Source organism: Pelodiscus sinensis, chromosome 13 (genome assembly GCF_049634645.1).
Source record: "Pelodiscus sinensis isolate JC-2024 chromosome 13, ASM4963464v1, whole genome shotgun sequence".
Lineage (NCBI taxonomy): Eukaryota > Metazoa > Chordata > Testudines > Trionychidae > Pelodiscus > Pelodiscus sinensis.
In genome coordinates this window covers 3,849,595-3,862,649 of record NC_134723.1, presented here as the reverse complement: position 1 = coordinate 3,862,649, position 13,055 = coordinate 3,849,595, and the positions used below count along the sequence as shown (strand labels likewise).

At 48.6% G+C, this 13,055-nt stretch overlaps 1 protein-coding gene across 1 annotated transcript in view; it reads right to left on the bottom strand.

The window, feature by feature from the left end:
• Nucleotides 1-4,985: 4,985 nt before the first annotated feature.
• LOC102455925 (gamma-aminobutyric acid receptor subunit gamma-4) overlaps nucleotides 4,986-13,055 on the bottom strand; it is a 74,852-nt gene continuing 66,782 nt past the window's right edge. The window contains exons 8-9 of the mRNA XM_006136293.4: nucleotides 12,008-12,210; nucleotides 4,986-10,807 (exon numbers count right to left, since the gene is read on the bottom strand). Coding sequence (XP_006136355.1) covers nucleotides 10,520-10,807; nucleotides 12,008-12,210 — 491 coding nt within the window. The 3' untranslated portion in view covers nucleotides 4,986-10,519. The remainder of the gene's footprint in view (nucleotides 10,808-12,007; nucleotides 12,211-13,055) is intronic.

Here is a 13,055-nt window from a genome sequence, read left to right as displayed (position 1 = left end):
GCAACTGACTTCGGTGCCCCCTTGGGTCACTGCCTGGCAGCCCTCTCGCTGGGAAATTTGCCAGCTTTTCCCTAGGCAGAAGCCAGGCTCTGAGCTTCATCCCGGCTCTGCAAGGCCTGTGAGAAAACCCATGCATGCATACAATGGAAAAGACTTGGAGGGAACGTTTTTCTTTCTACCTTTGTAGGATCTGCTCTGATTTGGTGCACATGCTTGAAGCCAACGATCACACCACAAACGCTGCACATCCACATCTCATTGGTGACCTTGAGGGCACAAGAACGGGCAACACAAAGCTGGGCAGAGGTGTCACTCTATGACTGTCAGGTGATACTCCCCCAGTGCTGCAGGAGAAAACACACCCAAAAGTCTTACACTAGTGTTTTATCCTTTAGGTTTGGCGTCTATGTAAAGTTTGGATGTTTTCTTAAACTTCCCATAATATAAGAACAAGGTGTCTCCAAATGAAATTAATACATAGCAGGTTTAAAACAAACAAAAGGAAGTGTTTCTTCATGCAGCGCACAGTCAACCTGTGGAACTCCTTGCCAGAGGAGGTTGTGAAGACTAGGGCTTTAACAGGCTTCAGAAAAGAGCTAGATAAATTCATGGAGGTTAGGATGGGTAGGAATGGTGTCCCTGGCTTCTGTTTGTCTGGAAATGGATGACAGGAGAGGGGTCATGTGATGATTATCTGTTGTGTTCCCTCCCTCTGGGGCATCTGGCATTGGCTACTGTTCGAAGACGGGATACTGGGCTAGATGGACCCTTGGTCTGACCCTGTATGGCCGTTCTTATGTTTATTTTAATCTTGCTTTTTTTTCCTTCTGTGACTTGCAGATCCCCTAGGTAAAAAACACAAAAGTTTCTCCTGCATGACAATGATGTGGACTAGCAGGCCAACCTGGGCATTTCTAGTGATGCTCTAGGGAAGGTAGGAGATTGGAGCTTTGTTTGTGGAGGTGGGAAGTTGATACAGACAGAAAAGTATGTAAAGGGGCTGACAGTGGAAGGGGAAAAGGGGTCATACAAGCTGCCAGATTGGGAGGCTGGGTTGGATGTTGAGCGACTGGGGAATTGGACAGTTCCTCTCTCACAAAGTGATGAATTACTAAAACAATTAATGTTCTGTGCTGTACACAGTATGATCAACAGCAGCCATCCTAAACGCAGGGAAGAGTTTTGGGATTGTTCCGGTAGGCTCTTGTCCTAGAAGCTAAAAGCACAACCCCGGATAGAGTGCTTTTCAAACAGCTGTTTGGAAAATGGAATTTTCCTTGCGAGGGACAATGGTGACGCACTCAAGTTGTTTTGCGTATTAGATTGGAGCAAACCATCCAATGGTCCCCAAAGGAAAAAAATTCTGAACATTTTTGGCTTGGAAATGTCCACTTGGAAGATTTCCGTTATTTTGTTTCAAAATGAAATGAACGCAACATATTTAAGCAACATTTTTTCCTTTTTATTTCAAAGCGCTGTGAAACAAAAAGAAGTACTGATTTGAAACAGTTGTCGCTTTGCTTGGAAAATCAGACAATTTAGTGAAAATGAACGTTTTGCCATGGGAAAATCTCAGTTCTGAAAACACCACCTTTTCTGGTGGCAAAATGTCATATGCTAAGTTTTGCCGCATGCGAGGGATACAATTTGGCTTATCCACATGGTAAAAATAAGACTAGGTTGCACTGGGATAAAAGGGTTTTTGTGTGTTGTATTCAGATTCCCTGGATGTTTGAACATTTTTTTCCATCCACATTAGCAGGACAGGGAACAGCTTTCATCCACGCAGATGGTTATTAATGCTGTTTAATATGTATATTTACAGTGAACACCAAAGACCCCCTTTCACGGAGTGCTGGGGAGTCACCGGGCCCTGCACTCCCATTGCAGTCAGGTGTGAGGCTCAGCCAGCAAGTAAAACACACGGGTTATTCGTTGACAGGGACACAGCATAGCACAGACTTGTTGTTAGCACACAGCAACTCATCCTTCAGCCCGCAGACAGCTCCGCCCCCTCCTTTGTTCAGCTTCCTGGGCAAGGTGTCACCTGGTTGCTCTCCCCACCTAGGCTCAGGTTCCAGGACAGCCTCCCCTTAGTGAGAGCCACACCCACCATTCCCATCCTCAGCTGGACACAGTGCACACATACACACAGCGTTACAACAGAACAGGACAATAGGAATCACCCACCACATCACAAAGTGAAGAGCGTGTACACAATCCCCACTACGTCAACCCTTCCCCCCCAGCCGGGATCACAGCCCCAGTGTGCTAGGGACTGTACCAATACATCGTAAGAGTCAGTCCCTGCCCCAAAGGGCTTACAATCTCCAGCTCTTCCATTAGACAGCGTATCTGTGGGGGGAGGAGACAGGAGTGAGAAGCTGTGAAACGGGAAATGAACTTTTTTCAAAGAAAATGCATAGAAGAGGGATACGGGAGTCATGGCTTCAGTACAGTCGTTAGTCTGGGGTGTTGTTTGCTCAGCATCTCGGTTCGGCTTGTATGGACAGCAAACAAGGACAAAAAAAGTCAGCAACCTTCCCATTTTAAAATAAAAAGTTAGATCCTGGAATATCATAGGTTAGGGTAGAAAGCAAGAAACTCACAATGAATGCTGATATTTGTCTTCATCTGGAAAAGAAAGGGAGATATTGAAGAGCAGGTTGGATAGACATCTGTCAGGGATCATTTAGATGGGGCTTGGTCCTGCCTTGAGGGCAGGGGACCGAACTTGATGACCTTTCGAGGTTCCTTCCAGTTCTAGTGTTCTAGGGTTGTATGATTCTATGGTTTATTTGCTGGAATAACCCCTAAGGGGATCATAGAAATTAGTGATAGCAGAAGATCTATCTAGTGCAGGACAGCACCGATTTATACCGTATATCAGTCTCTGACCATGTCCCGTCAGTTTTATTCAGTGGTAAAAAAGTGCAGTGGTAAAAAAGAAACAGGACTATGTAGCACTTTAAAGACTAACAAGATGGTTTATTAGGTGATGAGCTTTCGTGGGCCAGACCCACTTCCTCAAATCAAAGGAAGTGAGCTGAGGAAGTGGGCCTGGCCCACGAAAGCTCATCACCTAATAAACCATCTTGTTCGTCTTTATAGTGCTACATAGTCCTGTTTTTTGTTTCAGTTCCACCAGACTAAAACGGCTACATCTCTATCACTATGGTAAAAAAGAAGTGAGTGAACTAACCTAACCTAATCTCCAGACTCCCCAAATGAGAAGTGGGCAAACGCAGGTTACCCAAACTTACCCTGGACTACATTGCTGATTTTACTATGTCCAATGAGACTTCACCCTATTCCCTTAGGAGACGGGTCTACACCCCAGTAGACGTCATTGTCAGACAGCTATTTTTATTCTTTTCCTAGACTTCCTTTTCCTATATTAATGTCTTCTCATTAGAAGCCCCTACCATCCTCGGTAATTCTGCTCCATCTTCTCAAAAGCTTGAGAAAATTAAGTCTGCCGGGAAGCCTTTATCTACTGATTTATTCAGCATTTCAAAGAACTCTAACAAGTTAGATGGGCATAATTTTCCCTTCCAGAAGCAGCGCAGGTTTGACCCTATTAGGTTATACTTAGCCAAATGGTGTACTATTGTAGCTTTAATTAGACTCTCTTTGGTTCCCCTGGAAGCAAGGTAAGGGTATATTTATGAATTAATTAAACATGACATATCATTATTCAGATAACATTCAACAGTGTCAAAAATCCATCTTTAAACCAGATCAGATTTGCTCTCTAAGAATATATACCCCTGGTGGCCCTGTTAGCTGTCCTGTAATCCAACCGTTCCTATCTACTCGCCCTGCAGGAGTTGTCTTTCTTCTTGCGACAAGCCTTTAAAGTGACAGTTATTTCTAAAACATGCTCTTTATAAAAGGTTTTTGTTTTAATTTACGCAGTAAGCGAATATGAATGGGAAGTCATTTTCAGCAAACTGAACTGTAGGACAGGCGCTCAGCTGGTATAAACGGGACAGCACCAATTTACATCAGTGGAGGATCCAGGTCTGTGCTCTTCCGCTACTCTTCCTGATTAGCATTGAACAATGTATTTCCGCAATCCTCACTGCACCCTTCTCCATGTTGCATGGCCATGTTGCATGGCCATGCAAGTTCTATGGCAGCCCAGGAGCAATGCTTGACCTGGCAAAAGGCTGCTCAGCATAGCAGATCTGGTACTTGCAGATGTTACTGAATTGTTCCTCCCACTCCTGGATGCCACACAGGGTAGGCCTTCACTAAAAGGCAACATTGACTCAAGATATGCCACTCTAGCTATGTTAATTACGTAGTTGGAATCAACATAACTTGTTTCATGTTTCCCTGCTGTCTCCACAGTGGAAAGCCGACGGGAGCAAACGTTCATATTGGCTTCCTTTACTCCTCGCAGAAGCAGGAGTAATGGATGCTGTTAAGGACGCCCTCTGAGTTCGATTTAGTGAGTCTTAACTAGACTCACTAAATCAAACTTCGGCAGATCAATTGTGGCAACATTGATCTTCTGCTCAGTGAAGACACAGCCTTAGTAGAAAAGGGGTTGGGCATGTCAGAGAGTGCATGGAGCCTTGTCCATCTCCTAAATCTTCTTACAGCTTACGTTTTCTTTCTGAATCCTAGAGATTAAAAAAAAAAAAATTGTGTGCTCTGCAAGGGCCGTCGAAGGACCTTGTGTGTTTTTTGTCTGACATTTAGCAGGGCCTGATTCTGCCACTCATACTCAGGTTGAGTAGTTCCTCAGTCCATGAGAAGCCCATTGGTTTCAATGGGATGATTTGTGGAATCAAACACTATTCACAGACTGAGAGCAGCAAAACCAGGATCACACTTCGTTTTATTTGTAGTGTAGACCAGCTCAGAATTTGTATTGGTTCTGCTTTAGGGGACCAATGTTAGGGGTAGGGCTGTTAACACAGGCGATTCAGGTGAAAATAAATAACTAGCTCAAGAAAAGTCATGATTAACCACTGTTTTAATTGCACTGTTAAAGAATATTAGAATACTAATTAAATTTATTATCCATAGTTTGGATGTTTTGTTACATTTTCAAATATATTAATTTCAGTTACAACACAGAATACAAAGTGTACAGGGATCACTTTATATTACAACCATACCATGCGGAGGCCTGTCCTCACTGCCAGATAACATTGTAAACAAGAAGCAGGCAGCAGCATCTCCCCTAGGTGTAAACATACGTGTTCATCTTAGCAATTTGCTGTACAGGAAGTAGGACTGAAAGGACTTCTAGGTGTTAAAGTTTTACATGGTTTTGTTTCTGAGAGCAGTTATGTGTAAAAGTAAATGAAAAACAAACAAACAACCCCAAACTAATTCTGCATTTGTAAGGCCTGGTCTACATTAGGAGTTTCAGTTTAATTTAACCACATTAGGCTGATTTTCTAAACAATGCATCCACCGAGCTCAATCCATCGACTTTAAGGGCCTTTAAAGTAGATTTGGGTACTCCTGCTTTTCACGAGGAATAATGATAATTTGGACCTTGTGTGCTTGACTTTCGGGTAGTGCAAACACAGCACTTTGGGACAAGAAGCCAAGAGCATCGACTTTCAGAAAGCCTCACTGTGACCTCTCTGGCCAGGACTTTCAACTCTGCTGCTCTCCAGGTGTACAGGAAAGCCCCAGGAAAATTTGAATGTCATTTCCTGTGTGGCCAGTATGGCGAGTAGACCTCAGAGCAGGCATCCCACTTCAGCAGTACACCTGATCATGACTGGCCAGGGCTGCGAACGATCACCATGGAGAGTGCAGGAGATCCTGGAACTCATTGCTATGTGGGGAGAGGAATCGTTTCAGACAGAACTATGAAGCCGCAGAAGAACTGCTGATATCTATGCCAAGATCACACAGGGCATGGTCGAGAAAGGATATGCCGGGGACGCCCAGCAGCTCTTTGTGAAAATAAAGGGGCTGAGGCAGGGGCACCAGAACACAAAGGAAGGAAATGGATGGTTTGGGTCAGTGCCTCAAACATGCCACTTCTATGAAGGGGGGGACCTGACCAGCGTCCCTAGCCAGCTTGGATTCCTCCCAAGAGACTATTCTGGCAGCAGCATGGAGGACAGAGTGGATGAGGAAGAGGTGGAGAAGGAGAATGGTCATCAGGCGAGTGGAGCATCTGATCTCACCAACAGCCAGGAACACCAACTTTGGAGACAATCTCCTCCACCCAGGACATCTCGCTGCCCGGCCCTGATGACTGAGAGGGCATTTCTGGAGAGTTCACATTTTTTATCGTGCTCCAGGTGGGTGAAGGCCACTGGGTGTGACCTGAGGCGGCCAACAGAGGGGCTCCCCAGAACTGTTTGTTAATGTGTCTGGAGACGGCCTGGGAATCCTCCCTGCACATCTCCATAAAGCTCTCATTGAGGAACTCTTTCATCCTTCTCACAAGGTTTCTGGGAAAGCTGCCTTATTCTGTCCTCCATGGTAGGACACCTTTCCACATCAAGCCAGCAGGAAGTGGTCTGGTGCCACTACAGCACAAGGTCCACATTTCTGGCCACATTCAGTCCACAAACATTCCTTATTATTCGGTGTGAGTCGGAGAAAACTGATATCATGCATGGCAATGTGGATGAAGCCGGGGAAGCTATTGACGCTACCATAGCAGTAAAACTTTGCTTGCTCCTCCCCAATGAAGATTGGCTTGAGCCCCTGCCATGCCGCCATGCCTGCCCTCCGGAGACGGAGCTCCTGCAGGCTCCTGCAGGAAGGGAAAGTTGCACTCCCCCAGCACACAGGTGTAGGTGTGTGTGTGTGTGTGTGTGTGTGTGTGCGTGTGTGAAAAAGAGAGAGAGAGAGAGAGAGTGAGCACATGCCGGCCAGCTGCTATTTGCAAGCATTGTGCTGCACATGCTTTCAAAGCAGAAGCATAAGAGAAAGTTCTGACCTGCCCCTTACCACCAAACCAAGTTCAGCTGCTCCCAGATCTCTCCTGCTGCATAGTGGCCACTTAAAAGCATAATACTGGCCTTGTATATAACATATCACAATTTTCTTGAACAGACATTCCTGTCTGCTACAGATATTAGGCTCTATGTGCCACAAGGTATCTCCTTTATCCAAAAGTTTGCCCTTTACTTTTCTTTACAGCAGGTGCAACAGCGAGCCTGCTGCACACTCCCCCAGGTCCCGCTCTTCCAGCTGTTCACCTAGCACAGCTGCACAGGCAAAAGTGTAGTAGGGGGTGACATGTTCAGTGAGGAAATGCAATCTGTCCACTTGGACATGGAGCAATTGAGTGAGTGGAGGAAAACACTGCTGCAGGAGATGAGGGAGCATGAGGACAGAGAAGCGATCAGGTAACTCTAAGTGGAGACAGAGGAGAAAGTCTTGACGGCCATGGCAAGTCTGATGGTGCATATGGTGGACTCACACAACTGCCAGAGCACAGGAACCCCCTCTGGACATTAGTAACCCACATTCCCTCCATACCAAATTCCATACCAGGAGCCCTAGAACATGTGTGTGGGGAGGAGAGTTAAGAGCAACCTTACATTCAAGCCCCAGGGATGTGCCCCACAACAAGAGGCTGTCCTTCTCACACCTGTGAGATTGCTGAACAAGGGACACTTCCCCTTCTCCCCCCTCCACCCCAAACTCCTCTTCAGTCCTTCTTCCTTGAGCTCATTAAATAAAAGCCAATGATTTCTCAACAGCTGTATCTTTATTGCTTGTGTTACATGGGGAGGGTTTGCAGGCAAGCACACTTAGTGCAGAGGGCACCTTGTTAAGAACAACATGCATGACAGTCATGTCGCTGTCTGGTCAGGCACAAAGCTGTTTTCAAAGCCTCTCTGATCGGCAGTGCACCTCCCTGTACTCGCCTTATTGCCCTTGTGTCTGGCTGCTCATAATTAGTGACTAGGTGGTTCTGTCTCAACCTCCCCAATCCCCACCCTGGCATAAAAAGTTCCCTCTTGCTTTCACAGATATTATGGAGCACACAGACGGCTGCCACAACAATGGGAAAGTTGCTTTTGCTGAGCTCTAACGTAGTCAACAAACTGTGAAAACTTCCTTTGAAACGTCCAAAAGCTTTTGCTTAGCCTGTAGCTGAACTGCTCCTTACCGCAGGCCGGTCTGCCTGAATACGACTTCATGAGCCACGGGAGCAAGGGGGTAGGCTGGGTCTGCAAGGATCACTATTGGCATTTTAATGCCTCTGATGTTAGTTTTCTGGTCTGGGAAGTAATTTCCAGTTCGCAGCTTTCTAAAGAGACCAGAGTTCCTAAAGGTGCCTGCGTCATGCACCTTTCCTGAGCATCCCACGATGATGTCAGTGAAACAGCCCTTGTGTTCCACCAGTGCTTGTAACACCATCCAGAAACCACCCCGTGGTTTATGTTCTCTTCGGCAAGATGGGTCAGGGGCCAAGATAGGGATGTGAATTCCAGCCATCGCCTTATCTCAGTTAGGGAACCCCATCGCGGCAAAGCCATCTGCTAGATTCCGCACGTTTCCCAGAGATAGTACCCTTCCCAGCAGAAAGTATTGATCGCCTTGGCTGCTTGGATCACAGCAGCCCCCACTATAGATTTACCCACTCCGAATTGATTCCCCAGCTGACTGATAACTGTCAGGCATGGCAAGCATCCACAGGGCTATTGCCACTGGCTTCTTCACTGTCAGTGCGGTTCTCATTCTGGGATTGCTGCACTTGAGGGTGGGGGAAAGTAATTCACAAACTTCCATGAAAGTGGCCTTATGCATATGAAAGTTTTGCAGCCACTGCCAATGGTCCCATCGCTGCAACAGTGTGTGGTCCCACCAGGCTGTGCTTGTCTCACGGCACCAGAACCAGTGTTCGACGGTGTCAATACGATCGACTGCCGCCAGCATCTGCCAGTCCTTTATCTCAAGTGCGTCACGAAAGAATCTGTTCATGGCGTCCTCAGATTCTTCCTCCATACGGCAGGACTCAGTGAGGCGCTGGACACACTGCAGCATAAGGCACGAGATGTTTGCTCGAATTGCCATAGAGCTTTGCTACTCAGCAGGTTCCATGCTGGGTTGCATGCTTACCCTGCTATGACGTCTGCACAGGGGAAAATGGGAGCAAAACGACTGGTGTTGCTTTCAAGCGGCGGGGGGCGGGGCAGGGAGGAGATGAGTGCATGGTTGGTTACTGATGACATGTACCCAGAACCACCTGCTGCACTGTTTGATCCCATCAGGCACTGGGAGCATCACTCAGAATGCAAAGGAGCAGTAGGAACTGTGGGATAGCTACCCACAAAGCATCATTGTCAAAGTCGATGGCATCCACCCTTCTGCGGATGCACGGCATCAAACCCCTGAGCACAGTGGGGACATGCACCTTCAACATTACAAAATCAGGTGCTAAAAAAAAAAATCAACCTCCATGAATTCAGCCTTATTCCTCAGTGCAGACAAGGCCTACGTTGCTCTTTCAGGATAACGGGATTGCACTCCAGAAATTGTGCGAGGGAATCTGTAAAATACTGCTCCCTTTTTTAAAGATTTTTTTTACAGTGCTCATATTTGTAATCAACTAGCAAGCGAGCGTGGTGTATTTTGTGTTGCAAGCAAAATCAACATATTTGGAAAAATGTAGAAAACATTAAAAAAATTCTAATCCGTGTAAATGGGTGTTCTATTAGGGTGCAACAGTGCGATGAAACCAGGTTACTCGCCACTATTCTACCGCTTGATTAATAGCAACTTTCAAAAATGGCTTGGCAGGATCTGCTCACAGTACGCAAAGTAGCTGAAATCCCATCTACAGAATGCAACCCTGATGTACCTGGGCCCTTTGCAAATGTGGTATTTGCACAGCAGATGGATCCTCACAGACTCATTGAAAACTTTACAAATGCCATGCTTCATAGCCTGAAAAGTATCAGGGCAAGTCCCTATCCCCTGTCTTTTGGTATTGTCTGCTACTGCAGGGCACCGCAACAGTGGGAGCTCCATAGGAACCAACTGCTGGGGGAAGCGCTGGTCCATCCCCATCCCCTGTCTATGGCCGTGCATCCTTTCTGGCCTGTGCCATCTGTATTTTGGAGGGGAGGATGCAGCCATTTTCTTCCTCCCACCCCACATGCAGCCCTTGTGGATTTTTCTGTGGCTCTACACTAGGGTCTATGCCTGTGGAAATTGGCTCAGGAATAGAGTTGATCAGGACATTGATTTGATTTCCTGCAAAAATGATTTTTTTTTTTTGTCTTTCATCGGCACTTTCCATGGAATTATTTGGGTATATGGAGAAAGCGTTCAGCTTTGTATTTCTGATGGAAATCGGAAATGTTCACAAGGAAATTTCCCATGGGGGGACGAACTACTTTGCATCAGAGACTGGCTGTGTTTTTTTTTTCTACCTAGAATGGCAAGAAGGAGGTAAGATCAGGCCAGGGCCAAATCCGCTGAGGACTAAAATGAGAAGCGACACCGTTTCCCTTTTTCCTTTTTTGCAAATCCTGCTGGCGTCTGGTTTATTTCAGCACAAGGCGGGGGAGAGCTAGAGATAGAGATAGGCGATCCAGTACACGATGTTGAAGAGCAGGAAGGCAGTGGGGAAGAAAACCCGGGAGTAGGAGTCCAGGCGGGAGATGTGAATGCGGATGCGGCCCTCCCGCCAGGTCCCTGTCTGACAGTCCTCGATGCAGCAAAAAAACCTCTCGCATTCCTTCCCTTCCAGGCAAGGCGAGCCGGGGTCCTCCTCCTCCTCCACCTCCGGAGGCCAGTGCATGAGGTGGTTGATGTTGATGGTGGTGAAGGAGGGCATCACGTGGGCGTGGGCAGGTGGCTAGAACAAGGAGGAGAACGAGTCAGAGAGAAAGCAGGGATGAAACCTCCTTCGCCCAAACAACCAGCCCTGCGACTGGTGGGTGGTCAGTCGCCTGGCATCTCCTAGGTAGTCAGTGCAGAGGGATACTAGACAGCTCTGGTTTCCCATCCACCTGTCTGGCTGCAGTTCAGTCCCCTGGTATATCCTGGGCAAGGAAGACCTGACAGCACTAATCGCCCAGCTCACCTTGTGTGGCCTGACAGGCACTGCTACCCCCCTGCCACCCCTGATTCCTAGAGCTCTGCTTCTTCAAGCACCACCCGCTCTGGGTGTTGGCCAGCCCCTCTGACACGTAATCCCTAAGCTTGGTCTCTTGCACCATCATGCTTCTGTGGAGTGTTACAGCCTGTCCTTGTGCCAGTCTGCAGAGCACCACTCCCTCCTAGTCTGATTTGGGGTGCCCCTCCCCCTTTGGCACTCCCTGGACAAGCACCCCATCACGAGAACAAGCTCCGCCCCATTAGGCCTTGTGAATGCATTGTGTCACTAGCTGAGGCGCACGGCGCTTCCCTGCGCACACCAGACTGTAACATTCCTACGCCCTGCCACACTGCGGAGGCTTTGGGCTAGAGATGTTAACTAGCGAATAATTTACTAGTCGAGTAGTCGATGGAATTTACTATATCGACTAGTCGATAAGCACTTCTGTGTTCCGCCTTTGAAATGCACAAGAGCCCCGGCAGGGAGCCCAGGGCCAGCGGGAAGTGGAGCCCTGGGCCAGCAGGAAGTCCCGCTGACTCCAGGTCCTTCGCTGGCACCAAGCTCCATGCGGCGCTTCCTCTCTGAAATGCACAAGAGCCCCTGCTGGGGACTCTTGTACATTTCAAAGCTGGCAGGCTGCACGGAGACCGGGGTCAGCTGGGGAGTCCCCAGCTGATCCTGGGCTCCAAGCGACACTGCCGCTTTGAAATGTCATGTGACTCCCCAGCTGACCCCAGGCTGCATGCAGCACTGCTGCTTTTAAGCACTCCCCTCTTCTCCCCCTTTGCTGCCTCTATCTGATAGAGGCAGCAATGCGGGGTGTGTGTGTGTGTGTCTAATAGACTATCCTGATGACTATCCGATAAGCATTTGCTTATCGGATAGTCAACTAGTCCTTTACATCCCTACTTTGGGCCATAACTTCCCATTCCCTCGCTCCACCTTGCCCCTGCCTACCAGTCTGGGTTTCTTGCTGTTGTGCTCCGGGGGTTTCTTGTTTCCCACCAGGTAGTTGAGGGTGGCGTACTCCATGAGCGCAGCGAAGACGAAGATGAAGCAGACGGAGACAAAGAGGTCCATGGCGGTGATGTAGGAGACTCGGGGGAGGTGCTTGCGGGAGATGGTGCTCAGGGTGGTCATGGTGAGCACCGTGGTGATGCCTGTGGGGGTGCAGAGCACTGTCAGGAGGGGCAAAGCCCGGGAGAAGAGCCACACGGCTACGTATCCCAGCAGCCATGCCCTTCTTCCCCGTGGCTCCAGCTCTCCTCTTTCCCTGACTCTCCACCGGGAGCCAGGGCGTCCTGGCTGGCCGGTGAGGAGGGGGGTGGGCGGTTCTTCGGTAACGGTTCTGTTGTGGGGCTGGTGGAGGGGGCAGGCCGGGGAGGGCCTTCTCCTGAAGTGTAATTCTATTCCAAAAGGGGACTCTGCGAAACATGATCTTGCGAGGGCACTGTGCCTATTGGCCAAATGTGTTCCGCTTACAAGGAAAAGAGACGTGGCCAGCCTGAGCTCTGGGCGTCACCAATTCCAAAGGCCCGTCTCTCAAAGTGAGGGCCAACATTTCCAAGGGGGGGGGGGGGGGGGGTGGCGACTGATTTGGGGGTGCCTCTGAGAATGCAGCTGGTGACACCGAGGGCCAGATCTTCCAAGGTGCCGACTGAGCCTCCAACAGGAGCTGCAGTGCTCCCTGACCCCCTCAGTCATGCCCTCAGTGGGTCATCCAAGACCACCCCAGACCAGTGGCTGTTCTTCAAAGTGCTGGCCTTGTGCACACACCCAAGCAGGAATAAAACACACGCAGGTCTTGTAAGCCTCCCTACAATGCCCTACCCCTTTCCTTGCAGCTTTGTGTGTGCAAGCTCCCATGCCCAGGGCCCTGTCTTGCTGTTTTACCTGCTTCACCTGTTAGCTAGACATCTCTCGGGATGGTCTAGATGGTCCTGCCATGAGGGCAGGGGACTGGACTCGATGACCTCTCGAGGTCCCTTCCGGTTCTAGTGCTCTA